General features: G+C 45.6%; 9 protein-coding genes across 9 annotated transcripts; 7 read left to right on the forward strand and 2 right to left on the reverse strand.

The window, feature by feature from the left end:
- Positions 1–731: 731 nt before the first annotated feature.
- Positions 732–4290, forward strand: FIESC28_05330 (uncharacterized protein; the record flags this gene model as incomplete). The annotated part of the gene is made up of 5 exons (XM_031159477.1): positions 732–1031; positions 1074–1322; positions 1365–1709; positions 2486–2580; positions 2625–4290. 5 exons carry the CDS (start codon positions 732–734, stop codon positions 4288–4290), a joined length of 2655 nt encoding a protein of 884 aa, XP_031016360.1.
- A 422-nt stretch (positions 4291–4712) lies between these two features.
- On the forward strand, positions 4713–5700 carry FIESC28_05331 (uncharacterized protein; the record flags this gene model as incomplete). Its single annotated transcript, XM_031159478.1, has 2 exons — positions 4713–5140; positions 5196–5700. The coding sequence occupies 2 exons, from the start codon at positions 4713–4715 to the stop codon at positions 5698–5700; spliced, it is 933 nt and encodes a 310-aa protein (XP_031016361.1).
- A 1714-nt stretch (positions 5701–7414) lies between these two features.
- FIESC28_05332 (uncharacterized protein) lies at positions 7415–9327 on the forward strand (the record flags this gene model as incomplete). The annotated part of the gene is made up of 7 exons (XM_031159479.1): positions 7415–7625; positions 7678–7680; positions 7725–7951; positions 8027–8099; positions 8143–8316; positions 8362–9041; positions 9094–9327. 7 exons carry the CDS (start codon positions 7415–7417, stop codon positions 9325–9327), a joined length of 1602 nt encoding a protein of 533 aa, XP_031016362.1.
- A 533-nt stretch (positions 9328–9860) lies between these two features.
- Positions 9861–11834, forward strand: FIESC28_05333 (uncharacterized protein; the record flags this gene model as incomplete). The annotated part of the gene is made up of 7 exons (XM_031159480.1): positions 9861–10065; positions 10119–10341; positions 10388–10528; positions 10577–11003; positions 11047–11341; positions 11387–11634; positions 11682–11834. 7 exons carry the CDS (start codon positions 9861–9863, stop codon positions 11832–11834), a joined length of 1692 nt encoding a protein of 563 aa, XP_031016363.1.
- A 508-nt stretch (positions 11835–12342) lies between these two features.
- FIESC28_05334 (uncharacterized protein) lies at positions 12343–13812 on the forward strand (the record flags this gene model as incomplete). Its single annotated transcript, XM_031159481.1, has 2 exons — positions 12343–13369; positions 13415–13812. The coding sequence occupies 2 exons, from the start codon at positions 12343–12345 to the stop codon at positions 13810–13812; spliced, it is 1425 nt and encodes a 474-aa protein (XP_031016364.1).
- A 115-nt stretch (positions 13813–13927) lies between these two features.
- On the reverse strand, positions 13928–14140 carry FIESC28_05335 (uncharacterized protein; the record flags this gene model as incomplete). Its single annotated transcript, XM_031159482.1, has 1 exon — positions 13928–14140. The coding sequence occupies one exon, from the start codon at positions 14138–14140 to the stop codon at positions 13928–13930; it is 213 nt and encodes a 70-aa protein (XP_031016365.1).
- Positions 14141–15734: 1594 nt separating this feature from the next.
- FIESC28_05336 (uncharacterized protein) lies at positions 15735–18289 on the forward strand (the record flags this gene model as incomplete). The annotated part of the gene is made up of 2 exons (XM_031159483.1): positions 15735–17577; positions 17634–18289. 2 exons carry the CDS (start codon positions 15735–15737, stop codon positions 18287–18289), a joined length of 2499 nt encoding a protein of 832 aa, XP_031016366.1.
- Positions 18290–20939: 2650 nt separating this feature from the next.
- FIESC28_05337 (uncharacterized protein) lies at positions 20940–22667 on the forward strand (the record flags this gene model as incomplete). Its single annotated transcript, XM_031159484.1, has 2 exons — positions 20940–21158; positions 21204–22667. The coding sequence occupies 2 exons, from the start codon at positions 20940–20942 to the stop codon at positions 22665–22667; spliced, it is 1683 nt and encodes a 560-aa protein (XP_031016367.1).
- A 1851-nt stretch (positions 22668–24518) lies between these two features.
- On the reverse strand, positions 24519–25939 carry FIESC28_05338 (uncharacterized protein; the record flags this gene model as incomplete). Its single annotated transcript, XM_031159485.1, has 3 exons — positions 24519–25497; positions 25545–25661; positions 25713–25939. The coding sequence occupies 3 exons, from the start codon at positions 25937–25939 to the stop codon at positions 24519–24521; spliced, it is 1323 nt and encodes a 440-aa protein (XP_031016368.1).
- Between the last annotated feature and the right edge of the window lie 1700 nt (positions 25940–27639).

The following is a 27639-nucleotide window of genomic DNA, read 5'->3' on the forward strand; positions in this document are numbered from 1 at the left end:
AAAAAAAAAAAAAAAAGGGATGATGAGGAGGGGAAGATGGTTGTGTAACGGGAGCAATGGAATGGCGGGGGATCAGCACCATCTAAAAACCCAACCTGATCTGCATTCTTCTATCTAACAGTCACACAAGAAAGAAAAACACTCCCAATCAAAATCATCATTTGGATCGTTGATGTCATTCGGGGTGCACGAGACATGGGTTTGATTGGTTCGGGGAGAAACGACCAGATGCACCTTTATCTTTTTGGTGTTGTTTCGCTTTAGCCGGATGGAGCAGGGTAGGAGATTTGCTTCCGGGGAAAGCGTTGGGATGTTGTTTTCGGTCTAGTCCGAGACATGGACGTAAAGTGACCATTCAAGAGGGAGGAGGATACATTGAGATGGGTAGAGCTTATCTACTGATTTGTTTAGCTGTATCAGACTTAAGGTCTTTATTTTTCTTATTTATTTCTACTAATGTTGTCTAGTATTGGGTCTGGTATTAGGTCTTTGATTGAAATGTACAAGCGAAGATCGCAGGAACAAACTCTGAAGGATAGATCCGATCGGCATCTCCACCTATCGGAATCTGAACAATGAACGGTAATCTCCACGCTAGAATCAACTAAGGTTAACCCGATGCTTAGTCCCGAAAGAGGCATCCACTTTAACAATAGCCCACGTCATAAAATAATCATCGTCATATGGATGCTGGGACATCTCTTTGTAATTACCATACAGACAGGTTCACAATGTCTGATCGAAATTATATTCGCTGGGACGCTGACGGCGTTGAGAAAATACCAGAAAACGAAGAGCAGGATATTAGGGACGTTGTTGATAAGATCAATGAAACGCAGAGACGCTTCTATAAAGAGAATGGACATTGTTTTGGAGGAACGCATGCTAGGACACAGGGAATTGCTAGAGGAAGCATGATTGTTTCTGATGATTTACCCATGCATCTAAAGCAGACAGAACTCTTCTCACACGCTGCCGAGTATCCTATCATTTGTCGATACAGCTCTGAGCCAAGTGATCCAAAACTCGACGTAAGCTACTCTTTCCCAACAAGACCTTGACTAACTTCCCAGGACCGCATTCCTCAGCCTAGAGGTCTGGCCATGAAAGTCTTCAACGTCCGAGGCGAAATGTTCGAGCCCGGCAAAGACTTCTCTACTCAAGATATTGAGTTTAACAGTACTCCAGCACTTGATCTAGCTGATGCAAAGACTACCAAAGAGATTCTTGATCTTCGTCTTAACTATGGTTACAACACGACGGAACAAGAGTCTAAAATCGAGGAGAGATCGGATAAAGAACTTCAAAAAGCACGAAACCAAGTTCCGAATCAGCATTTGTAGTCCATTACGTTCTACTCTCAGACTGCATATCGCTACGGAGATTATGTAGTCAAGTATAGACTCATCCCAAATACCCCAGCACAGAAGAAACGAAGCGAAGAAACCGTGGATACACAACCTGACGGCGTTCTTCACGAATGGCTACGCGATTTCTACAGGGATAACGAAGCAGAGTATCTCTTCCAAGTCCAACTCCTCGGGAATCTAACCGAGCAACCCGTTGAATACGCCGGCTCAGAATGGGACTCTGAGAAATATCCATTTCAGACTGTTGCAAAGGTGATTATTCCGAAGCAAGACAGTTGGAATGAGGAGAGGAATCGGTTCTGGGTTGATCATTTGAGAGTTGATCCTAGGCATGGACTTGTGAGCTTTCAGCCTTTGGGAAGTGCTAATCGATTGAGAAGGATGTGTGAGTTTTCTGTGAAGTTGAGAGGAATTTACTAATCGTTGTAGTGTATCCTGCTAGTGCTTCGTTTAGAAGGGAGGTTAATGGGAAGAAAGAGATTAATGTTAAGGATATTAGTGAAATTCCAGGGTACTAAGGTTATCAAATAGCTTAGTAGACCTTTTAGTTTATTTACTATTAAAAATCAGCATAAATTAAGCATATGTATCTAAATTAAGTTTAAATCTCTTGTTGATGATTAACTTGCATTGTTGTAATCGTTAATTTCACTATAACGTTGGTTTATTTTTTGTTTTATTATTTGCTACATGTGGTCTTTTCTGCACACCGGTTCAGGGTACACTTAATAGAAAAGCTATACATGGAATTATTTTAAAGATAGCTCAATTAGAGATATTTGTTTAATTTTACAACTTTTACAGTAATTGAAACAGTATTCCGTTCCTTTCATCTTGTCAGAAATCGCGTCGAAAATAAAGATCGATCCCACCCTAGATCTCTAAAAATTAGCGTGTTACGACAGCGCGTCACGATCGGTACTAAAATCAAGCCCCATCCCAAATCGGAAGATCCCAGTTCCACAAGAGTCATTGACGTCAGCAATTCAAGTCAAGCCCGTCATGACTTTTAATTTATGGAAACATTTAGTCAATGAAACCCCACGGCCAAGACTGAATGATCTCTCAGATTTGAATCCATTATCGTGAGAATCATCTCGGGATACATGTCGCAGAACAATACAGACGTTGAAGCACTCATGGCTCAGAACGGTGAAAGCAAGGGCAATGCCCGGAAGCGTGTTCTTGTTGTAGGTGCTGGTGCAGCTGGGTATGTAAACATCAAAATGTATTGAATTATACTGACCTTCTCAGCATGTCTACGGCGCATCATCTTTCTGAACATCCTGATAAATTCGACGTTACGCTCATTGATGCAGTTGACTACTGCGGTGGTCAAGCATTTTCCATTCCCATCGACAAAGAACGCCATGGAGCTTCATGGTGCAACCAAGGTGTACAGGGAGGTTCTTACATCTTCCACCACACTGTCACCATGTTTAATCGCCAGGGTTATCACGCTGATCCTTGTGAACTTCATGTATCGTTCGGTAAAGACGATACTTTCTGGAACAATGTGTTTCCTACTGAACTTTTGGTTCGTCATGAGAAGGAAGTTCGACGTCTTGCTACTCTTCTCAAGTTTATGCGCTGGTTTGAAATCTTCTTTGCTCTTCTCCCTCTTAAGCTTGTGTTTAAAATGTTTTTCTTTTCGGAGGAATTTACAAACACTATCGCTCTTCCCATGACGGCTCTGTTCCTCGGTACTGGAAATGAGACTCCTCGAGTCCCTGCCATCATGTTTGAGAGGCTGTGTACTTCACCGACTTATGGAATGTGGTATCCTTCTGACAAAAATACTGTCGTGAGCAACAAACCGCCCATGATTGTATTTCCCAAATTCTCCGAGTTTTACGAGACTTGGAGAAAGGATCTGATCTCGAGGGGAGTCACTGTTAGACTCTCGACTGAGTTGACAGAAATTGTTCAGCGAAACAAACACGGTGTCGTTGTCAAGCTTAAGCCCAGAACACCTGCACCAGACCATCACAACCCCGCTGGAGGAGACCCTGATGCCCCTCAGGGAGAAGAAAAATACGATGAACTTGTTCTTTGCTGTCTCGCAGACACAGCTAAGCGCGTCCTTGGAAAGACTGCCAGCTGGAAGGAGAAAAAGGTTCTCGGATCAGCCAAGTTCAGCGATGATATCACAATCACCCACAACGACTCAGACTACATGAAGAAACACTACGAGAATTTCTACCGGGACGACCTCGCTGTTGCCAACGTCAACGGAACAGACCAAACGGAACGTTGCAACTTTGCAAGGACAGAGTATCGACCTATGTACTACATCAAGATGTATCCCGAGGATAAGTCCAAGCTGGAGATGTGTTTCGACTGCACCAACTATCAGAGCCAGTTTCCTGAAAAGGTTCCTTTTGAGCAGCATATTTTCCAGACTATCTACCTCAACAAGGACCGCGATAGCCATTTGTGGAGCGACAACGAAATCGCTGAAGATAAAATCATTCGCAAAGATTGGTGGCATCAACTCTGCCACAGCTACACACACTACCTCTTCGTCGTCCCATGGATGATGTTCCTTAACGCAAAGAATCACACTCGCTTCGCCGCCTCCTGGACATTGGTCAACGCCCACGAAGTAGCCGTCATGTCCGGCATAGCAGCCGCAGTCGATCTCGGCGCAACATACCCCGAAGATCTCGAAAACGATAAATTCGCCTTCCTCTGTTTCAGACTTTACTACCTCCTCACTTATGGAAAGTGGTACCGAAGACATTATACTTCTAAGCAGTATGTTAAACAGCATGGTGAGACGGAGGCTGCTAAGGATGGCAAGAGTTGGGCTACGGGGCTTTATGGGAGTGTTTATAAGGGACCTGGTGTTTCGGAGGTCGAGAGGAGTGCTTGGAGGGAGGATATTAAGAAGGGATATAGTACCGGTAATCTTTCTTAGATGGGGGTTACATGAAGATTGTTGTAAGATAGGTGTAGTGGCGATGTTTCGATGGAAGTGTATTTACTACGAAACGAGGCTTAAACAACATCATACGATGAATCCTACTTTCTTATCACTCTATACTCCTCTAATCTGGTAGTTAAGCACTAAACTCGTCACTTGTACTGATGAGACACTCTATCACCTCTCAGTGAGCCTTAACCGCCAATTAACTGCCTTGGCGTAGCGCTATTGTCCCATTACCTGCAAGCCACCTAGCATCCATTCGTCCCACGTCACTGAGGCTTGAGATAGTGGCTGCCTGGTTCCGCCTTATCAATCTCGTAGGCTTTCCGCTCCCTGCATAAAACGGGAACATTTAACGGGCTTTTAAACCATTTTTCTCGTCCCTTCCTTGTTCGTTTTTATCATTTGTCGCTATGAACTCTTCTATGTCGCCTACGTGGCTTATCTGCGCCACATTTTATGTCACTGTGGCTGCTCGTTTTATCGCCTATCCGCTGCCAACAAGTAATGCTGTAGCTGGCTACGATAAGGCAAATGCTTTGCCTACTCTCCCTCCGGGAGCGGTCGATCTTCGAATCAGAGCCGATGAGATCCCTACCTACACCATAACCTACGCCTCAGACTCTGTATGCGGCTACCTCTCCGGCTCTGTCCAAATCCCGATTACTTGCGAGAATAAGAATCGCTGTTTATGGGAACTCGAGTCTTTCAAATACCTCGCTTGTGAGATTGACGGCGAAACAACTGGAATCGCTCATACAAAATGCTTGGCACGAGATGAGGCTCTGGATCCTAATCTATGTGAGGATGACTGCGTTAGTAATACTTATAACCTGCTATGGTAAGTCCATCAAGCCCGCGCCTCTTCGTCCACGTAGTTGAACAATATCATTTAGCACAAACGATACTCTTCCATATTGTCGAACCTACGCTTTCCCCCGCGGTGTCCGTGATTATCGATGCGCATCATTGCCACCGACGAGGGTGTCGAGCGTCGACTTTACCTATAAGGGACAGAAATATCCTAACTTCACTATATCTACATTTGTGGATGTAGACAAATCTCTGTCGATTCCAGCCACGTCTTCGATTTCAACTACCACAGACGCAGAGCCAGCTGCTGCAAGCACAACAGATACGGAGCCAGACAAAGAGAAGAAAGGGCTAGACGGAGCAGGTATAGCTGGGATAGTTGTAGGTGTAGTGTTTGGAGTTGTCTTTTCTTGCGCTGGTATTTTCTGTCTTCGTGAGAGGAGAAAGGGGAAGAAAACACAAGATACTGCTACTCTGTCGGAATCGCTTCCTCTAGGCAGTAAGAGGAATGATATGGTGGTGAGACAGCAGCCCGTTGCAGCGGATGATGGGCCCGAGGTTGTTCATGAAGCTGACACTAGCAGATAGCGTCTGGCAGACTAATATTAATTAATTCCTTTTATTGTTACTTAAGAACTATTATACTTTATAAACCGTAGCCCGAGCAATCAAAGTGCTTTCATCTAAGTGTATCGACCCCCGTTTACAGGGGTTACAAAACTACAGTAAGTTCAATGTAAAGTAAAGGTTAAAACTGAACCATTACTATATTGCAGATGCTTTTCCGATCATAAGGTAGCATCAGATAGCTTTAGTTAGTACTTGTGAGCTGGACCTAACGGTTCATGTCTCTGAGCGCCTCATTTCGCCTCATTCGTACAGCTCCTACTCTAAGGAACAAGCCGAGGTTGCTAAAGTCCAGAGCTTAGTACAGCTGTAACGTAGCCCGTAGGGTCACATGCAGCTTACCGGGCTTTTCAACGACACCAACTTAAACCACGCCGCACGTATCGGAGTCTTTGAACGCCACTCAATCTCCTACGGACTTTAGTCGTCTGAATTGGGCCGAGAATTTGGTGAATTGCCACAAACAGCAGTTACGGAGTTGAAATGGGGGTCACAGTTGCTGTGCCAGGCGTATTGAATGCTGGCATTGGATCTCCACCTGCCTCAGACCAGTAGGGACAGCTTTGACATGTTCAAGTACTCGTGCAAATTACGAGAATCACGGGATTGAAGCTCCTATTAGACACTGCAAGAGCTCTTTTACTTACGTTAAACTGCCAATTAAAACAAGGAGGCTTTAAGGTAGAGTAGCTAAGATCTCCAAGAGTTGATAATACGAGTTAAAGTAATTGCAGGGACTTCGTAAGACGGGGAATAATTACATTCTTACTGTAGTCAACTACGCCTTACCGACCGAAAATAAGCATCGAGACTCTAATGTTCCATTGAGAAGATCCTAAATCACAGACGCTGTCGCAATATGATACCTTATCAACTCAATTGGCCCGGATGCACGGCACCAGCTTATCTGCAGACAGCTAACCACCTTCCTAATCCGGTAGGTAAAGCATCCCCGACGGTAACATTAAAACCACCAGCGATAACAAACACACTATCATTCGCTAATCCTCCCAGTAACGATTCTAAAGAACTGTTCTAGAACTCCACTCCCAGCACCGCAAGAACTGTTAATCTCTTCGCTAACTCTTAAAAGTTAAAAGCACTTTCCCTCTGACAGTCTGGGGTAAGCCAACAGCGCTTTATCCCCTGTAATCTACAGCGTCAACACCCAATGAACACAAAGTCCTATCTGTACGACAAGCGCTATCGCAAGTGTGGCGTTGGAAGGAACAAAAGGCCGGGAAAGACGTCCCTGATAAGAAGGTCAATCATGTTATGGTGGTCAGATCACGAAATAAGCATATCACAAGCTCAAACCATTAACCAATAGCTTTAGAAATGTATTGAATGGTAGTGCGATGCGCATTTTCTGCACGCCGAGAACAGATCTTGATTAGCCAAGAAGGAGATCGGCTTGGCCTTCTTGGCTTGAGTTGTCTCGGTGGTAATGGCATGGGTTGTTGCACACTAGGTTCTAGACCACCCTCCTTCGGCGACATGCTGATTGAGAAGCTTGCCCCGGCATTAGCGTCTGGAAGCTTATCTTAAGCTTGATTAGCATACTCTGGTCTTGGCACATAAAGACAGGAAGTCCGCAGCACACGAGGGTATTCCCGAATCTCTTGTTCTTTATTTTGTATTCTACAGCTATTTGGTCTTCCATACTGTAGCCACCATGTCGTCAACACCACCCCACAAAGAAGCCGTCAAAGACGAAACAACCGTCGAAGTCCCCCACGATGAAGAACTCGGCGAAGGCCAGCTTAAGCGTCATCTGCAGAATCGACACATGCAGATGATTGCTATCGGCGGTGCCATTGGAGCTGGTCTTTTCGTCGGTTCTGGAAGTGCTCTTCACAAGGGTGGTCCAGCAGCGCTTGTCATTGGTAACCTTCTCCTAATCTACCACTATTTTGTGTCTATACTAACATGTTGTAGGATGTAAGAACCCTCCCTCGATCGATCGACCACGACTAATTGTATAGACCTCATCATTGGTGTCATGTTGCTGTGTACAAACCTTGCTCTTGCAGAGATGGCTGTCTTGTACCCTGTCAACGGTGCCTTTTACACGTACATTGTTCGCTTCGTTGATCCTTCTTGGGGATTTGCTTGTGGTTGGGAATATGCCCTTTCCTGGCTCACTGTCCTCCCCTTCGAATTGATTGCTGCGTCTAGAACTATTGAGTTTTGGAGAACTGATATTCATATGGTATGTTCTTGAGGCTGAGTTTCATGATCTACCTTGGCATCTCTTGGCGGCTTGGCATCCGCTAACATGCACTAGGCTGTTTGGGTCTCTGTCTTCCTCGTCGCTCTAACCATCGTTCAAATCTTTGGTGTTCGTGGTTATGGAGAAGGTAAGTCACCAATCCCATCATCAACCCATACTAACACATTTAGTCGAATTTGTTCTCTCTGCTATCAAGATCGCTGCTTGTCTTGGCTTCATCATCCTCGGCATCATCATCAACTGCGGTGGTGTAGGTGATCAAGGCTACCTCGGAACAAAGTACTGGCACGATCCTGGTGCTTTTACCGATTTCAAGGGTTTCTGCGCTGTCTTTGTCGTTGCAGGTTAGTATCCCCTCTTCTACTCGTGACGTTTACTGACATCACCAGCCTTTGCCTTCGGAGGTACAGAAATGGTCGGTCTCGCCGCCGCTGAAACAGCCGACCCCCGTAAATCCGTCCCTACAGCCTCCAAGCAAGTCTTTTGGCGTATCGCTCTCTTCTACGTCATCAACCTCTTCATCGTAGGAACAATCCTTCGATCAGACGACGAAAGACTTCTCGGTGCATCTGGCGCCAACACAAAGGCTTCACCTTTCGTCTTGGCCATTCAAGATGCAGGTATCAAGGTTCTTCCCTCTATCTTCAACGCGGTTATTACAATCTCCGTTCTGTCCGTCGCGAACACATGTACCTTTGGATCAACCCGTACCATGCAGGCTATGGCTATGAGAGGACATGCGCCCAAGTTCCTTACTTACATTGATGGCAAGGGACGCCCTATTTACTGCGTGATCATCCAACTCGGCTTTGGACTTTTGGCATACATCGGTGAATCTCCCAAGGGCGGTACCGTATTTGATTGGCTCTTGGCCTTGTCCGGTCTCGCGTTCCTTTTCGTTTGGGGAACTATTTGCCTCGCGCACGCAAGAATGAGATCAGGAATGCGCGCCCAAGGAATCAACATGGGTTTGATTCCTTATAAAACCCCATTCGGTGTCTGGGGTAGTTATCTCGGCGTTTTTCTTAATGTCCTTGCTCTGGTGGCCACTTTCTACTCGGCCCTTTATGTAAGTTTGAGTCTAGACTTTTTCTCTTGGGTTACATCGCTAACTATTTTAGGCGGCTGACGGGTCTCCTCCCAGCGCGGAGTCATTCTTTATGTCTTTCCTGGCCGGACCTATCATTCTCATTCTGTACCTTGGATACAAGGTATACTCTCGGGATTGGAAGATGTACGTCAAGGCTATTGACATGGATCTTCAGACCGGTATTGTTCTGTTGGATGAGGAAATCCCAGAGGAGCCAAAGACGTGGAAGTCTCTTCCTAGACGTCTCCTCTCGGCTATTATCTAGTTTGGGGTCTTGGGGTTCTTGGAGGACACCGCTTAGATGTAACCGTTCGACCTGTCATTAGTACATAAAATATCAGCTGTTTTGCCTGACTCTCTTAAGCCGGCCGCTTCCCCAGGTTCCCCCGCAGATCTACATCCATTTATCCATATGTGGTGAGCTCATCTTACATCCCCGGATTTTCACTGGTGCGGATATCCAGCCCTGTCACCAACCCATGTCGTGTTTAGCCTGAGTTTAAACCGTTGAACCAACCACTGAGACCTTCAGGCTGAATTGGAGTCTATTTTATCCACCTGCGGGGAGAACCCTCCTACCAACGGATACCCGGCATGCATTCAAGACCGTTTCATTGTAAATGCCCGAATGTGTTTGTCTGACATGTCTGCCCATTTAGCCGAGATTGATGTAACAGTACAAAGTTTCACGTCTTGGCTTTGTAGAGTATATAACAAATGCATGCCCTTCAATCGCCAAGATGATTCTGGTCTGACACCTGAACTTGCTTGTCATCAAACTTCTTACTCGTACTCATCATGGGTGGAGCTCCGACTACAACAGGCACATACGATGCCGCCCTCCAGCGCCGCCAAGCCCTCATGGGTGCTTCCGGTGCTCGAGCTTTGGTAAAGAACTGGAAAGTCGCTAGAATTGCTGCTTTTGCTTGCATCGGTGGTATTCTCTACGGATACAACCAGGGAATGTTTTCAGGAATTTTGACCATGCCTGCTTTCGAACGACGTACGCTCCCTCTATATCCATGACTCTGCGTAACAGTCAGCTGACGTGAACAGACATGGGAGATTATGTCAAGAACCAAACCAAGAAAGGATGGTTGACTTCCATTCTCGAACTCGGTGCTTGGCTCGGCACTGTTCTTTCCGGCGCTATCGCTGAGCTTTGCTCGAGAAAATATGGTATTCTTATTGCGACTATGGTTTTTATTATTGGTGTTGTTATTCAGGCTACTGCTATTCAAGCTGGATACCAAGTCATTCTTGCTGGTCGATTCATCACGTGAGTTGCAGCGGTCATCGGTTTGAACGCAGCTAATATTGTGCAGGGGTATGGGTGTTGGTAGTTTGTCTACTATTGTTCCTCTTTACAACTCCGAATGTGCTCCTCCGGAAGTTCGTGGTGCTCTCGTCGCTCTTCAGCAACTCGCCATTACCTTTGGTATCATGGTTAGTTTCTGGATCGACTAGTACGTCCCTCCCCTTCCACAGCATCACGACACCTCTAACATCTTCAGCGGCACTCACTTCATCGGCGGCACAGGCGAAGGCCAATCCGACGCAGCATGGCAAATCCCAATCTGTCTCCAACTCGGTCCCGCAGTAGTCCTCTTCATCGGAATGATGTGGATGCCCTTCTCCCCCCGATGGCTCCTTCACCACGGCCGCGAAGAAGAAGCTCGCCAAGTCCTCGCCAACCTTCGTGACCTTCCCACCGACCACGAACTCATCGAGCTTGAATTCCTTGAGATCAAGGCCCAGTCTCTTTTCGAGAAACGATCTCTGGCTGAACGTTTCCCTCATTTGCAGGAACAGACTGCTGGAAATATCTTCAAATTGCAGTTTGTCGCTATGGGAGCGCTTTTTAAGACAAAGGCTATGTTTAAGCGTGTTATTGTTGCCACCGTTACTATGTTCTTCCAGCAGTGGACCGGTATCAATGCTGTAAGTCGACCACACTCTCTTGCGTCTCAAACTAACCTTCTAGATTCTTTACTACGCTCCCTCCATCTTTGGCCAACTCGGTATGAGCAGCACCACCACATCTCTCCTCGCCACAGGAGTCGTCGGAATCGTCATGTTCATCGCCACCATCCCCGCCGTTCTCTGGATCGATCGTCTGGGTCGTAAGCCAGTTCTTGCTGTCGGTGCTGTCGGCATGAGTATTTGCCATCTCATCATCGCCGTCATTCTCGCTAGGAACATTGATAACTTTGAGAACAACCAAGCAGCTGGTTGGGCAGCTATTGTCATGGTTTGGCTTTTCGTCATCCATTTCGGATGTAAGTGATTCCGACTCTTGTAAGACGTGATACTGACTGTTTTAGACTCTTGGGGTCCTTGTGCCTGGATTATCATTGCTGAGATTTGGCCCCTTAGCACCCGACCTTATGGTGTGTCTCTCGGTGCTTCGAGTAACTGGATGAACAACTTTATCGTTGGTCAAGTTACTCCTGATATGTTGGAGGGTATTACCTACGGAACATACATCCTGTTCGGTCTCTTGACTTTGATGGGTGCTGGATTTATCTGGTTCTTTGTCCCTGAGACCAAGCGTCTTTCTCTTGAAGAAATGGTACGTCTAGACCTCGATCTACTACGTTCTAATACTAACAAATCTAGGATATCATCTTTGGATCCGAGGGAGCTGCTCAGGCTGATAACGAGAGAATGGCTGAGATTAACAGAGAGATTGGTCTTGATGATATCATCTACAATGCAGGTGCTGTCCACTCTGCTCACTCCCACGACGATGTCAAGGAGATCAAGGCTTAAGCTATCTTTATGATAAACTCTTAAGATGAATATTTAGTTACTAGGAAATACAAACCAGAATGTCCCTACTCTAATACAAATACGAGAATTCCATCGTGCACTGTGGATCTATTTTAAAGCTAACCTATTTGCGACATGAGTCATCGCTTGTTCGGGAGCACTAACAATTAGTGAACCAATCAGTGAATGTTAATTGCAGCTTACAGTGGTTCTCCGCGGACTATCCGCTAAAATACAGGGCAACTCGGGGAATAACATCAACCCGAATGCGACAAAAACTGGAAAATACGTTTAATATTTCTCTATATTTGTAAACTAGTAGAAGCTTTCAACTCCGGCGAACGTTTATAGTTTAGCTCGATGGATATATGTTACTGGCCGGATGTCTGAGGTAGCATTTCTTCATTGGTGGGGAGCTCTACCCGCGGGGACTTCTACTCTCATTTAAATAGTAGACTTACCAGCATCGATAGCATATCAAACACCAACAATTATTACTTCAGCGACAATGAGTGTCCTACTTTCTCCCTTGAGCATTCTTTCCTCTCTTATTGCTATATTGATTGGCACTTTTCTCTTTAAACGATCTAGAAATACATTCCCCATCATTAACAAAAACCCCCAAGACTTTATCACCAACGCCCGCACCCTCCTGCAAACCGGCTTCTCAACCCACGGTTCAAAACCGTACATCATCAACGTCCCCAACGGCCAGAAACTAATCCTTCCACCAACACTCATCAACTGGGTTAAGAACAACAAAGATATCGACCACCAGCAACTGGTTCGAGAAGATTTCTTTGCCAATTATCCCGGTTTTGATGTTAACTTTGTCCTGCATCATCAGGATCGAATGGTGATCAATATGATTCAGGGAAAGTTGAGCAAGACTGATAAAACTTTGCCTATCCTGGATCATGCTATTGAGAAGGGTTTGAAGGAGATTTGGGGTGAGAGTAAGGAGTGGAAGAGTCTTGATTGGGAGGATAATACTACTGGTATTATTTCCCGTGCTGCTTCTTCTATTTTTGTTGGACCCGAACTTGCTTCCGACCCCGAATGGCAAACTTTTTCTCGAAAATATGTCCTCGACTTCTTCTCCGCCGTTCCAGAAATGCAATCTGTCCATCCCTGGCTCCGAGGCATTCGTCAGTATTCTCTCCCCCACGCAACAGCCTGTCGCACCGGTCTTGCACGCGCTCGCGAGATGGTCAACAAAGTGGTCCAAAAGCGCCGTCAAGAAACCAATCTTCCCGCTTACTACGACGCTCTTGCTTGGACGATGGAGAATCCGGCTGCTGAGGGCTTTGAACCGGGCGATGTCCAGTTAGCTCTTGCTATGGCTGCTTTATTCACTACTTCTGAGCTGTTTAGGCAGATTCTAATTGGGATTGCTAAACGACCCGAGTATGTTGAGCCTTTGAGGAAAGAAATTCAGGATGCTATGGGTGATGGTGTTACTGGCGCGAGTTTGGTCAAGATGGGGTTGTTGGATAGTTTTATGAAGGAGTGTCAGCGACAAATTCCTCCTCTTGGTAAGTCTTTCCCCTTTTCCGAAGTTCATAATTAATCTTTTGCAGTCCTCTTGGAACGAATCGTTGTCCGCGATACAATCCTCCCCGACGGAACACCCCTTAGCAAAGGAACTCACATCGCCGTCGACGGTCGCGAAATGCTTAACCCACCATCCTACGAGAATCCTGACGAATTCGACGGCTGTCGCTTTTACAAGCGTCGCGAAGCAGGTGACAACTCTGGATTACTTGTTCAATCCAGCCCTGATCATGCTCACTTTGGCATGGGAAGACATCAATGTCCTGGACGGTTCTTTGCTGGAAGTGAGCTTAAGCTTTGTCTGGCGCAGATTTTGATGAAGTATGATCTTAGACTCAAGGAGGGATATGAACCTAAGGTTATGGAGATGGGGTTCATGTCTATTTGTGATCCTTTTGCTCAGATTGAGATTAGGAGGACGTAGATAGTGTATTATTATATGTTACCGTGGAAACTTCAAAAGTTATCGAAATTGTGTGCTTTTATAGTATAGTCACGCAGCTACCAGCTACAAGCTTGAGTATACAACTTCCGACCCTCTACTTATCCTCATCATCATCATCAGGGTTCTCCTTCTTCTTGCGCTTTTCCGCACACTCAGAACATTCGATTGTTGTGCTACTGTGAGCCTCGTCGGTGTTTCCGCAAGCTCCCATGACTCCCTCTGCCTTGGCGCAGGGCACGTCACGAGTGTCGCGCCAGAGCTCCTTGCCGCATGGGCAATCGTCGGTGAAAATGTATAGTACACACATTGTGCTGCTGTTGACGTTTTTAAGATATAGTTCAGTTTCTGGGTTTGTTGTGTAGCTGATGAGTGGTGTTGATATAGTTGAAGTTGTTGATGTGCTTGGTTTGAGTTTGAGTTGGGCAGTGGAAAGAGGCTAATTTATAGACCTTGAGGAACAGTTATTCAGTAACAGCGTTTCATAAGGCTTTCATTGTTGAACGAGGCTATGGGTAATCCGGAACAAACCAACGGGAAACTGAACCATATGAACACCTGTTCAGTGCTAATTTTCCGTCATCACTGTTTTGTTCAGTATTGAAGAACAATTGTCTTGTCAATGGCTTATATTCACTATCTTCTATTGTTCACAAGACTCTCTGTTCCACCAACACGTTGTTTTAAGTTGTTTCACCTTGCACATATCCCCAATCACATGCCTACTCTTTCGGTTTGAGCTTGCGCTTCCTTCTACACTCCGCACAAATAACACTCGTAGTATTAGTAGCATTGTTCACATTTCTACACCTTCCCCAGATACCTCTAGACTTGAGGCAGCATCTTGATTCAAAGCTTTGCGACAAGACTGTTTGGCAGACTAGGCAGACAGTTCGGTTGTTGGTCCTTGTACACATGTTGGTTTGTCTGAGATCGTAGTATATATAGTAGTTTTTGATACTTGATAGTGTTCAGTATGTTGTCTGAGAAGGGATTGATTGAGATTGGATTGATGGAAGTGGACCTTTTATACTGGTAAGTCACGTACCTTTGCGTCTCTTTTCATCATGGGTCTGAAGCTCTGGGATGATTCACATTGTACATAGATATGATTGATGACGAGGTGATTCACTGAATCGATACGAATTCTCCAGTGGCCTTCTGATCGAAGCTGGTTGTTCCACAGTACTGAGTTCCCACACAGAAGCAGAAATACATGTTACTCTTTGTCTGACCGATGATGCATTGAAGGCAGATGTTCAAAGCTACTTAAAATCTAAGAAATACTGATTGTTAAGCTTCCTGGATACAGGCCTGCAAGCTAGAGATACTCCAGTAATTAATATTAATTAACTACTAGTACCAAGTCCAATTTCCTCTTTAATACAACTGCTACATACATTTATAATCTTAGCGCTTTGCTATTGATTACTGGATAATTATATACCTTACTAGATACTAGTAATTTGAGAAGTCCTTTCTATCCCTATGTGTAAATGTCTATTCCCGTAGCTGTTTTTCTACCGTCCCCTTACATAGTAGCTAGTGTAGTTTATTAATACTTGGCTCTTGCCTACGGTCTTGCAACCCCTTGGGCTCAATCTTTTGTTAACGGTATAGAGCAACTCCCCCAACCAAACTTGGTTCTCACTTCATTAACATTGGTGTGGCTATGGCGGCGAATGATAGCCATGAAATAACGCCTTGTCGCTTATTTTTCAGCTTGATGTTGATCTTATGGTAAGTGCAGCCAATCCTGAGTTCGGAACCGCAGCCTTACCGTCGTCTTCAGGGCACGAAAGTCAGGCTCTCGCCTTCTTCTATTTTTAGATGTTACTTATATGCACCCTTATTTCGTACTCCCACCGATAAAATCCATCCTTTCAAATCTCACTGTTTTCGCTATGCTATCTAAGATATTTGGCAGCGGTTGGCGTGTTATCGCGACCTTGAACACTATCGTTGTCTTTATTTTCACCATTTTCGGCACTGTCCTTATTTATCGTGGCGTCTCTGTATCCGGCGGTATCGATAGAAACTTCGTCTTCTTCCATGGAAAATGTGGCAAGGCAAAGTCAGTCAATACGTGGCTGCATCTCTTACTCAACGCCTGCTCCACGGGCGTACTAGCCTCCTCCAACTTTTTCATGCAGGTCCTCAGTTCTCCGACAAGGTCCGAAATTGATAAAGCACATGGAGCAAATCGGGCCCTCAAAATTGGTGTCCAGTCACTACGAAACGTCTTCTGGACTTCAAAGATCAAGTTCGTATACTGGATCCTTTTCTTTGTCAGCTCTTTTCCTCTTCATCTTTTCTTTAACTCTGCTATCTTTGCAACCGAGAACTTGGGGACTGACTGGCATCTCACTATATCGTCCGAGGCTTTCGTCAATGGTGCGCAGTACTTCGGGTCCGGGGCAGCACTATGGCCTCCCAGAGGTGAGACTGACTGGGAAGGATATGGGTTGCCTCGAAACGTGAGCGAATACTTTGACCCGTCTAGTAATGCATCGAAGAAGATAGAGGCTGCATCTCAATATGCCAGGTCCTGGAAGAAGCTCAAGACCAGAGATTGCATCTGGCAGTACGTCTACTGTAACCCGCGCGTTACCTTTGCCAATGTGGTGATGGTTGTTGAGTCTCAGAACAAGACTTCTGTTGAGTCTCAGAACAAGACTTCCATATTGGAGGATGGGGAGGGATGGAACCGAACCACACTTTTCAAGCCATTCAACTCTACCACTGATAAGTCTTTTTGGGATATGCATGTCCCTGCTAATGAGAGCAACTCCCTTTGGTTTGCTGCTGATTGCAAAACCAGTGTCAGCTCCGATCAGAGACCGATTGGTAAATGTAGCCAAACGTGTGGTCGAGCGGTCGGATTCTGGAAGAATGAGTCTATGTCGACACGGCTTGGAAGTCTACCATCGGATTACACATTTGAGTTTTCCCCCTACGCTTCGTCCTACATGGCCGACGAAGCTGCAACAAATCTGACTCTCAAATACTGCTTGGTCGACGAACTATCTCAAAAGTGCAAAGTCGCCATCTCTAATCAACTCCTCATCATCGTTGTTGCCTCAATTGCCGTCAAGGGAGTCCTTTGTCTCGCGGTTCTATTCACGTTACCGAAAGAACAGCCTCTGGTTGTGTTGGGCGATGCTATCCAATCATTTATCCGTTCTCCAGACCAAAGCACAATTGGGCGGTGCCTCATGGACAGGGACCTTGAAGAGGACATGGGCGCTGGTTGCGCATTTGCAATGACCGCTGCACCAACGCGTCAAAGCTGGTTGTCAGCCATCGATCGACAGACCTGGGCCCGAAGCTACGGAATGTTGTCTATGGATATTATTCTCCTCGCCGGGGGGTTCATCGCAGCAAACCTAAGGACCCCTCTGGCCGGACAAAGCTTGCTCCAAAGCATGAGCAACGGAATACTGTCGATCTCTCCGGCGTCAGCAGTCAATTTTATCGACTGTGTTTTGAGAGCTAACCTGCCACAACTTCTTCTTTCCATCACTTACTTCATATACAATAACATCTACACTCACCTGTGCGCTGAAAAAGAGTGGAACTCGTATGGAGGAGGTTTTCGCCCTCTTCGGGTATCCCAGCCCAAAGGCCAACAGCGGACGGCATACCGATTACAGCTACCATATCGATACAGTGTTCCCTTGATCATTGTTAGCATCTTCACGCACTGGCTGGTGTCAAATGCTTTCTATATCTTTGTAGCGGAAGGAGGTACGTTGGATAATCGCAACAATCAGCACAGTCACAATTAACCTTTTTCCATGCAGATTACTACGAGTGGAGCCAGCAAATTGATGAACCTGAACAGCGTAGAAAAGGTGTCTCGGAGACTGGTTTGAGTATAGATGCTTATGTTGGTATCGGTTACTCAACTCTTACGATCCTCATACTCTTTATTACGATGATCGTCCTGCCCATTATTCCCACCCTAGTGGGGCAAAGAAAGGTCAAGACTGCGATGCCTCTAGCAGGAGCTAGCTCTGTTGTTATATCCGCAGCATGTCACGTTCCAGTTCTAGAAGAAAACAGTGGCACTCATCCTGGCAGTGGTGTGCAAAAGAGCTTACGGCTCAAGTCAAGACTGGTAGAGGATGATGGGGACTCAGCCTATGAGATGATCAATTTGCGAGGTTCGACTGACGATCTTGAACCTCTTATTTCAATAAACAATGCTGGAGCAGGAAATGTGACAGAGGAGGTATCTCACGGGGCCAGGTCTGAGGAAGTCCCAATTCTAGAAGCCCAAGATTACCTGCGCGAGGTCGCACGGAACCCAGTCCGGTGGGGAGCCGTCAAGGTACCACCCTCTTGGGCTGGGCCCTCTGCCGAGCTCAGCGACAGGAGCATTGCAGTTGGTCACCTGAGTTTCGGAACTGAACTTCATAATGTTCAGGAGCCGGTCGCGGGACAATGGTATGCCTAACAGTACAGAAGCGACTATAGTTTTAGCTATTAGAATTGAAGCTATATAACGTATAAAATAGGATAAGATTTATTAAAACTTACTCCTCCTAAAGATTCATAATTCCTCTTTGTAGATGTTATTATTCTTACTTTCCAGACCTACACTTAGTAATTCTATCTTACTTTAACTTAATTCTTTTGCAGCTGTTCTCCGAGTATTTCCCCCACCCCTACAGTCTCGGCGTCTCGCACAGCTGTCCCAAAACAGAAATAGCAATTAAAAGTCTCATCTGCGTATCCCAAAAACCTGATCTTGCTTGTGTAGGGGACATATAAAACCAAGCGCTGCAAGTTACTCGATTCAGTTGTCGAAGACTCCAAGCCGCCTGATTTGCTACCCTGAACAACCAATTGACCGTGCGGAACGCAAAGCCAAGTGGTATCTCAGCCGTTACAGCCACCTGACTGCGCCGACTTGGCAAGACATGTAAAACCCATCATAAGGTGGCGGGTAGAATGTCACCCTGAGAATGTAACGACACGTCAATTGAAGGATTCGGCGTTTTAAGCGAGGTCTTGGATGTTTGTAGGTGGTGTGAATGAAATTACTGCATCGATTTTACCCGTCGAGGTTATGAACTGCTATTGAAAACACCCTTGCAACAAAAACAGCTTGGTACTGTGGTCTAGTTGGTCATGACATCTCGTTAACACCGAGAAGGTCCCCGGTTCGAGCCCGGGCAGAACCTCACTTTTTGACGTTTTGCCTTTCTACCCTTTTCAGAAATAACCTTACCAGACAATCTGCTGCATTCATCAGCAGCTAATGTCTAAATGAAGTTGTGTGAACTGTTATAAGCAATTACAACCAGAAGAGAAGTGCAACAGGCTTATTTGATTCTAAATTGAGTAAATTCTTTAATTAATCCCTTTAATAAAAGTTCAACTGAATTGAAGGAAGGCGCAGCCTGTTACTAATAAGATAAGGAAGTCTGCCTTGAATTAGTTGGATTCAGATCCCTGTAAATTAGGCAGAACATCCACAAATGGACGATTGAAGGATTCCACGTGATGATTATGCTTGAATGAATGTAATGCTGCCTAAGAATAGACCGCGATAATGTCGCGTTTAAAATGCAGCAAATAGTCGCCTTGTTGTCTCTATTCGCTATCTCAATTCCTTCTTCCGCGTCGACGCGTAACCTTCACCCCCATCCTTTGCCAAGATCAAGCACATCCGTTATTCCCGCAACACTATATCCGGTTGCCGCTATGGATTTTACGCTCTTCCGCCAATTCCCCCCAGAGATCCAATTAGAGGTCCTAAAACACTGCGCCAGAAATGACCTTGTTTGCCTCTCACTGACATCCCATGAACTCCGTCTCCTCTCCACACCACTCATCACCTCCAAACCGAAACTCGAATGGGTGGATCAGCTTGGCTCAACGGCTGATGTTCCCCATGGATGTCCGAAATGTCGGTCCAATTGCGAGGGCGTCCGTGGTAAAGATTTGCATTACAACGCATGGCACCACAGACGGAAACAACATTCACTTGTTTCCGGACGTGTTTGCTACTGGTGTACTTATTACTCTGATGATCATCCTTCGTGTAATGTGCCTTACTGCAAGAAACATTGTCTTTGTATTTCTTGTCCTTTGTTTACGAGGTTACGGGGATGGATGGGAGACAGAAAATATTGTTCTGATTGTCGCAAGTTTACGACCCGACTTAAAAAGAACAAGGGGAGATGTAAGCGCCTTCTCTTTGTATCATGACCAACCACTGACATTTACAGGCATGCATGGAAGACCAAAGGTTCGCAAGGCGCCTAATAACCAGTGGACGTATAGAAAGGGAATGTCATATGGACGACGTTGGTGGAGAAAATGGGGGACGTGTAATATTGACAACGAGGCATACACGCCTGATGCGAGTCGGCGACCGAATGCAAGAGTAGTCTAACAAGCGTGAAAATTAGTCGGTAGTTACTTTATGGAGAACTTATAATGATGCCGTTATTTTATTTATGGGGTAATGAAAAAGGCCATTATGATGTCAAGATTTTGATCCAAGACACTAAACTTGGCCTTTCATCTGCATCACTGCGTGGCCAAGACCGACTCTGCCAGTACCTGATCCACGAAATACCGTTAGCTCAAAGTCTGATCCCCCAGTATATCCATTAGTTCCAGTCTGATCCCCAACTAACTAACCCTAAAGTTGTCTTTCTGGCGCACCAAATCTTCCGGTCGGGTGGTTCGGCAAGGCCAAGACGGGATTATGGCACCGCCTCTCCCCCATTGGACCGGACCGTCGGGGGCATTCGAGTAGTCTCCTGGCTATTTCCTTGGCTTTTCTCCACTGAGGAAGTGATCGACGATTGCTATTTCGAGTTTTTATTGTACGCGGTTTCCATGTGGTTGAGCCTTGGGATATTGGTGCATATGCCAAGATGCTTTGCTTTGCCGAGTCAGGTCTGTACGGTGGCAAGCAGGTTTGTAGAGCCAAGACGAGCCAAGAGGATAGCATGAGGCCAAGAATTATGATCAAGGATGAGCCACAAGGAGTTGTATGGAGTAGGAGAGAGTAAACATAAGAAAGCTGTCGCGTGCACATGTCCATTCAGCTTTGTTTGATCTGACGCTCATCCATCTCTGTATTCGCCATGGACTACCTCCGCAGAATCATGCCTTCTTGGCAGTACAAACGCCTAGAACCATCATCCCCGAGTTCCGACCCGGAGAGCCTAGAAAAGTCCCCCGGGTCATCGCGGTGCTGGGGCATGTTTGCCAAGAAACTACTTCGGCTGCCTGTCCGAACCATGACAATTCTCATTGCGGTCATCCTTCTCGTTCCCGGATTATTATGTTTCACTTCACTAAAGGTAACATCTCCATCTTCTACTTATTACGAGTTACTGACTGTTTAGGGACGCTCGTTCTTTTTAAATGGCGATGTAGTTGCTGGTAGCACCAAACCAGTTATGAACCATCTCGTCGCCAAGGACCGTCGTCTAGCAATCGTTCTTCCCGCCAATAACCCTGCCCACGATCTCTGCAAAGTCGTCACCAGCGCTATCGCTCTGGGCTATCCTAGTCCTGTAATTGTCAACTGGGGCAAGAAATTTGATCCGTCGAAAGGATGGAAGGGCGGTTCTCACCTTGCGAAAATCACCGGAACCCTGGAGTATCTTGACCTCGCTACCAAGTCTGACACACCCAAGGAGAACAGACTCGAGGAGAATGATATCGTTGTCTTGACTGATTCTTATGACTGTTGGTTTCAGCTTCCTCCTGATGTTCTGCTCAAGAGATATCACGAAGCGAATACACAAGCGAATCGTCGTCTTGCAGCTGAATGGAAAGGCCGTGGTGATCTTCCTTTCGAACAAACAATCATCGTCTCCGCACAAAAGAAATGCTTCCCTCCTTCATCCTCAGGATCGGTTCTTCACTGTGATGAACTTCCTGAGAGTCCCGTCCGCAAAGATCTATACGGCCCCAAGACAGACCGCGACCCAAACAAGTTCCATGAAGTTCGACCCAAGTTTCTCAACAGCGGTAGCATGATTGGTCCAGTGGGTGATATGCGTCGATACTTCCGTCGTGTACAGGAGCGTATGCAGCGCGGTCTCATCAATGGCAAGGATCTTTACAGCGACCAGGGAGTTTTCGGAGAAATCTTTGCCGAGCAGGAGATTTGGAGACGATCGCTTCGCGCACATACCGGCGTTACTCAAGACAGGGACTTCAAGGACCTTCACAAGGAATTCGAGTACCACGTCGGCTTGGACTATACTCAGCAACTTTTCATCCCCACGGTATTCGAAGAACAGGACGGAGAAATTATCACCCTCAACGATAAAACAGCCATCGCTGAAAAGTCCAAGTCTCTCAAAATATCGCCTCGTCTCCAAGGAGTTCCAGACGATATCTCCAAGTCCAAAAACCCCCTCTCCGATATTTCAGCCCGCGATTTGGATATTGTGGAAGACTGGGGCGAAATGCCTCTCTACGCAGATTTTTACTCGAAAGCAATCCCCGTAGTGGTCCATCACAACGCTCACAAAGACGGCGCCAAGAAACGACGATACCTCTGGTGGGATAAGATCTGGTACTTTCCCTACCTGCGCGAACTACTCGAGAACCAACTCAAAGAAGTTAAAGCTTCGTCCCTACTTGAAATTATCGTCAAGGGTGAACGGTTGATATACTGGGAGTCGAGGACCAAAAAGCCCATGAAGAAGCCGCAGACGTTTGCAGTTGATAGCAATGGGACGGCGACCTGGGAGAGACATGAGTTTACGGATGTTTGTAAGAGTAAATATGATGAGGATGAGGCGAAGGAGAGGTGGTACGATGAGGTTTTTAGAGATGGGAAAGGGGAATTGTGAAGGTTTGGGGAGTCAGTTTATCAGGTATATCCTGGCTGATTCCAATATCTTGTAAATACTCTGTTCTTATAATAGTCTCTATCTTAAATGAATCTTACTATTAGAATCAATAGTCTAAGGTTTCTGGGTGGTGTGTTCGAATTGTTAGACGCACTTAACAAGTACAGCCTCGGGGAATAGCTTCACCTAGCAGCTGTGCAGTTATTATACAATTCATGTAATCTGAAACGACGGGGTCAATTGACTACAGGAACTTCACATTCCTAGGATACTTCCAAGGCAGCGTGGGTCGTTCATTCCGGAAAAGGCCCATGCATGTCCAGTATATCTACAAACCGCGATGGCTTCTTCTACAATGGTTCCACCAGTTTTCAATTACCACGTAAATTTCACTTAGCTTACACGGACTACACGAGCTGTACACGCAAAAGGGACAGAAACTCACTTATTGTCGCGTCCAAAGCCCCGAGGCTTCATGATGCGCGCTGGTAAGGTATTGTTTTTTTCCGGAAATGGCCCATGCTTAACAGTCAATTCCACGGACAGCCATAGCTTCCTTCACAAAGTTTTAATCACCACGTAAACTCCACCAAGTTCACGCACATCTCACACGAATTGTAAAGAAGTTCTCCACGCAGGACAGGTACAAAGCGTATTGTCGTCGCGTTCGCAACAAAGCAACAAAACTCCAATGCACGGCAGATATGTGGCCAGTGCTATACCCGGCGCAGTTTCGAGGAAACAGCACCTCGATTAGTGGATTAGTGCTACAGTTTCAGTTACACAGGGCGGTTTGGTACTAACATTAATACTAGGGATCTACTAAACTATATAGCTGAAACGATGAGATTGAATGACTCGAAGAAAAGAAGTATTAGTTGAATTGTATTTGATATATAGACTTAGCTAATTATTTTCAGGGGTGGGAATAGTGATTTCTAGCTGTGGTGACTATTTCAACGGAGTCCGATACTCCGCTACGGAGCTTCCGAAAGTAGTTAGTAGCGTAATTAACTTTAACATAACAGGGCGGGACTGCATCTGCCGTAGAGTATGTAACCCTACGGAATCTAGAGTATGACGAGAAAGTTTGACGAGGGAGTATGACGAGAGAGTATGACGAGAGAGTATGACGAGAGAGTATGACGAGAGAGTATGACGAGTAGTTCTTTCCACTCTTTCCAATCAATACCAACCAATAACAACTAAATCCGCAGGGGTACAGCTTTGCACATGAATAGGCGAACCACAGAGTTGCTGGTGGCGTACACCGGAGATACGACATTTATTGCTCACACGCGCAAAACAACTTTGACGTGTGCAAAACGCCACGCCGATGCGAGAACAATCCTTCAAGTATGTATACGTAAACTGTACAACCAAATCGAGGCAAGGGGTGACCTATGATCGACAATAGAGTCAGACAACGTAGTATCAGAAGCTACACCGAGTAAGACGCTCGGAGGATAGTAACTTAAAATCAGGCCACTTTCCTCTGATCGACAATGCGCGCAAGACCCAGCTGGAGGAACCTATCACATGAGATATTACTGCAGCCAGCCAGTTTTGTAAAGCATTAGCTGTACTCTATTGCCCGGTGGCTGCACTATGTTAGTCCTTGTAGCCGAATTTCAGATCGATATTTAGAGTAGGTATCTTGTAAAGAACGTAACTATAGACTCGAAAGCAGATAAAAACAAGATAAGATATCTAGTACGTATCTGCTAACGTGGATGATACGTTTAATTGGCATCTTTTGTAACCTACAAATATAATGTGCCTTGCTGAGCAATTAAGTAAAAGGGTAAGATGTAAATTGAATAAATAGTGGTATAAGATAATCTTCTAGAATTAAAGACCATTGCTGAACGACACCACAGCATATGTTCCATCCCGAACCCATGAATTTCCAGGTGCTATCGCATCAAGAACCTCAACCTTCTCCTCACTATCTATTCCCACACAAGTATCAGACCTGTTCATGCTTAAAGCGAGAACCTTGACCTGACTCCCTTGACCAAGACAGCCCAGTGCACTCTTGAAAGGTGTGGTGTACGGCCATAGACCGTCTTTAATTAATTTTCGATAGTTCAAGTCTCCCTTCCATATCGTCAAATGACTATCCTGCAAACGCTGAAATAGCTTCGGCGCTTGATCCCTCATCTCATGGAAAGAGGAAGCTGTTGTCCAAAAGGGGTCTGACTCGATGCGCATTACACCATTGTCGAGGTATTTCTTGATAAGAGATGCTAGAAAGGCAACGCCATTGGACTGTAGATAATCGAGGACGAATTCTAGATCCCTCGGTGTCACATCGGTGGCAAACCATGGAAAGGGCTTGGCGTGCAGAGTAATGTCAGTAGCGAGGTCTGATTCGATGAGATACGCCGCGAAAATCAGGTCTGTGAATAATTCGAATCCGGCGTTATCAAGGACCATGTCGATATGACGTGCCGGTTTGGTCTCTCGGGCATTTCGTAAATATTCCCATGCCTCTAAAGCGTCGTTGTCGACGATGATTTCCTTCATTTTGTCTATTGCTGGTTGTCCATGTAGAGCTTGAATCTCTGTGGAGTTGAGATCGGCGATAAGCGAGGAGTCGGTAGCATTTCCCCATAAGGCCAGGTTGACCACGTCGAGAAACACTGTCATAGCTTTGTTGTCGTCTAATAACTTAAGAAACTTATTTGGATTTGCGAGGATTGGAATGTATTTGATAGCGAGGTGTTCGATGGATGACTGTGATTTGACTAGGAAAGAGTGTTTTTGCCTCTTAAAGACATCGTAGCCTTTCCATGACGTTGACATGGAAAACATAAGCTGGACACGTCTGGATAAATCAGCACAGTTCCTTGCAACAAAGGACGATAAGATTACCTGTACATGTAGCATTCTCCATACAGCCAGGGACAATTAAGCCAAGTTACTCTACCCAGATTGTTGAGTTGCCCGTTGTAGGCCCCGATGTCAGAAGAGCCATCATCGTCAAGGGGGCTGAAAATCAGTCAGTATAGGCCAAGAAACGGAAATGGTAATGGTTCTTACAGTAGTTCAACGTCGTTGATAATCTCAGTTTGTAGGGACTCAAGGTTGCCCTGTATGGACTGTAACTCGTCAAGGGCAGGGGAAGGAGATAGGCTTTTGCAGGTGCTGGAAACATCGTCGATTATATCTTGGATTACCTTGGGCCAAAAAGATTGAGAAGTCTTCATGGCCATGGATCCTTCATCAGAGGTCCAGGCGGACTTGATAGTCTCCTTATTCGCAATCATGTTGTGTTTTACGGGAAAAAAGCAAAACGGGGGATCTCAGATTTAAATACCCGGTATAAACATGTCGATAGCGATTCGGACCCTTTGACCCGACACCATGTTCTAGAACCTGGCTTAAACTTGTATTGCCGAAGTGAGGGTGGGTACTATCCGGGTTTAGTCGGGAATATTCATATCCGACACCGACCTACTTAAATGAGTATCTCCGGCTTGGCTGTGGCAATAAGTGACAGATGACAGAAGAGACGCTAGCTACTGTACTGGTATTCTTTTAGTGGTTGAAAGTCACTGCAGGTAGCGGGAACTCCACTCACAGTCCGCTGTAAAACGGACTAAAGTGATCCTTCCTGGTAGTGGTACTAATTGGCGAAATTAGCTGGTAAAGTGTGGAAAACTCAGAGGTTAGCTCGCAAAGTCTCGTGAAAGGACGAGTCACAGGGCTTCAAAAGTGAAAATTTGAAAACGCCATCTGTATGAGGTTGCGGCAAATTGAGGCGAGTTGCGGCAGGTTGCGGCAAGTATTATTTATGTCTTTGCTTGGCCTCGCGTACATTAACAAAGAGTTCAAAGATGCTTTGAATTATCAATATGACTTTATAGCAAGACACAGAATGAGCAGACACCTGTCTTGAATTCTGTTCTGCTGTATTATTCTTAAAATACAGGAGGGAAGAAAGGAAGAAGGGAGAGCTTCCGTACCAGGCACAGCAGCCTTTTGTCCGAGTGAGTCACGGCGGTGTTAGTATTGGTTGCAGCTTAGTTAGTGTGATCGGCTTCTTCCGTAACAATCCCGACTATTACCGGCCCAGAGAGATTAACTTTAGAAACTACCGAGATGGTGGATAATTATTGATAATAAGAAACAGATCAGGAGGCGAACCTACTTAGATTTCGGCAGTCAAACAAGACAGGCTAACTGTAACAGTGATCTGATACTGCTCTTAGTGTAAAGATGTTTCAAGTAGATGACAGTTTGTGTGATTAAAAGTGTTGTTTTATTAAGTACGCATTGCGAGCATTTTATCACCAGATGTGTCACTGGCAGACCCCGATTAGATGTTTCAAGTAAACAGTAGCACTACTATAAGCAATCTCTTACGTGGCCACAGGGCACATTCCGTGTGTTCGTGGACTGATCAATGCAAAACATTAGTTGGCTTGCACTATCTAAGCTGCACTATACTCTTGCAGAATCCTGTTAGTGGTAAAGAAGTAAGAGGTTAGTGAGGCGCCTATTTTTACGGTATGTTAGTATAGGTAAATAAGTACCTTCCTAATGGACTAACCTGATATACTGAATGTGCTGTGCAGCTACCTAAGGGATACTAATTGTACGCAAATGCGACAAGCTGTAATTGATGTCTTCTTTTATCAAGCTTGCCAATGAGAATCTTTTACCTATGTTGTGAATGCAGTGGCTGATATGACGCTACATGCTGTAAATGGCAAAGCCACACATCTGTAAAGCTACTCGTTTAGTGTTTGTCACCAAGATGGAATACGAACGTCATGTAAGTACAGTGAGACGGGCAAACGAAGTAATGAGCCTTGATTGATGTCATCCATCGGCAACATCTCACTGCTACCAGCTATTTATTGACATGAACCACAGATATTAGAGGGAATTCATTCAAACTGTACTGATCCGTTTCTGTGACATCCTGCCATTATCTTTACTCACATCAGACACCGTCAAATCA

Source organism: Fusarium coffeatum (assembly GCF_003316985.1).
Source record: "Fusarium coffeatum strain FIESC_28 chromosome Unknown BRIP53273_contig_114, whole genome shotgun sequence".
Taxonomy (NCBI): domain Eukaryota; kingdom Fungi; phylum Ascomycota; class Sordariomycetes; order Hypocreales; family Nectriaceae; genus Fusarium; species Fusarium coffeatum.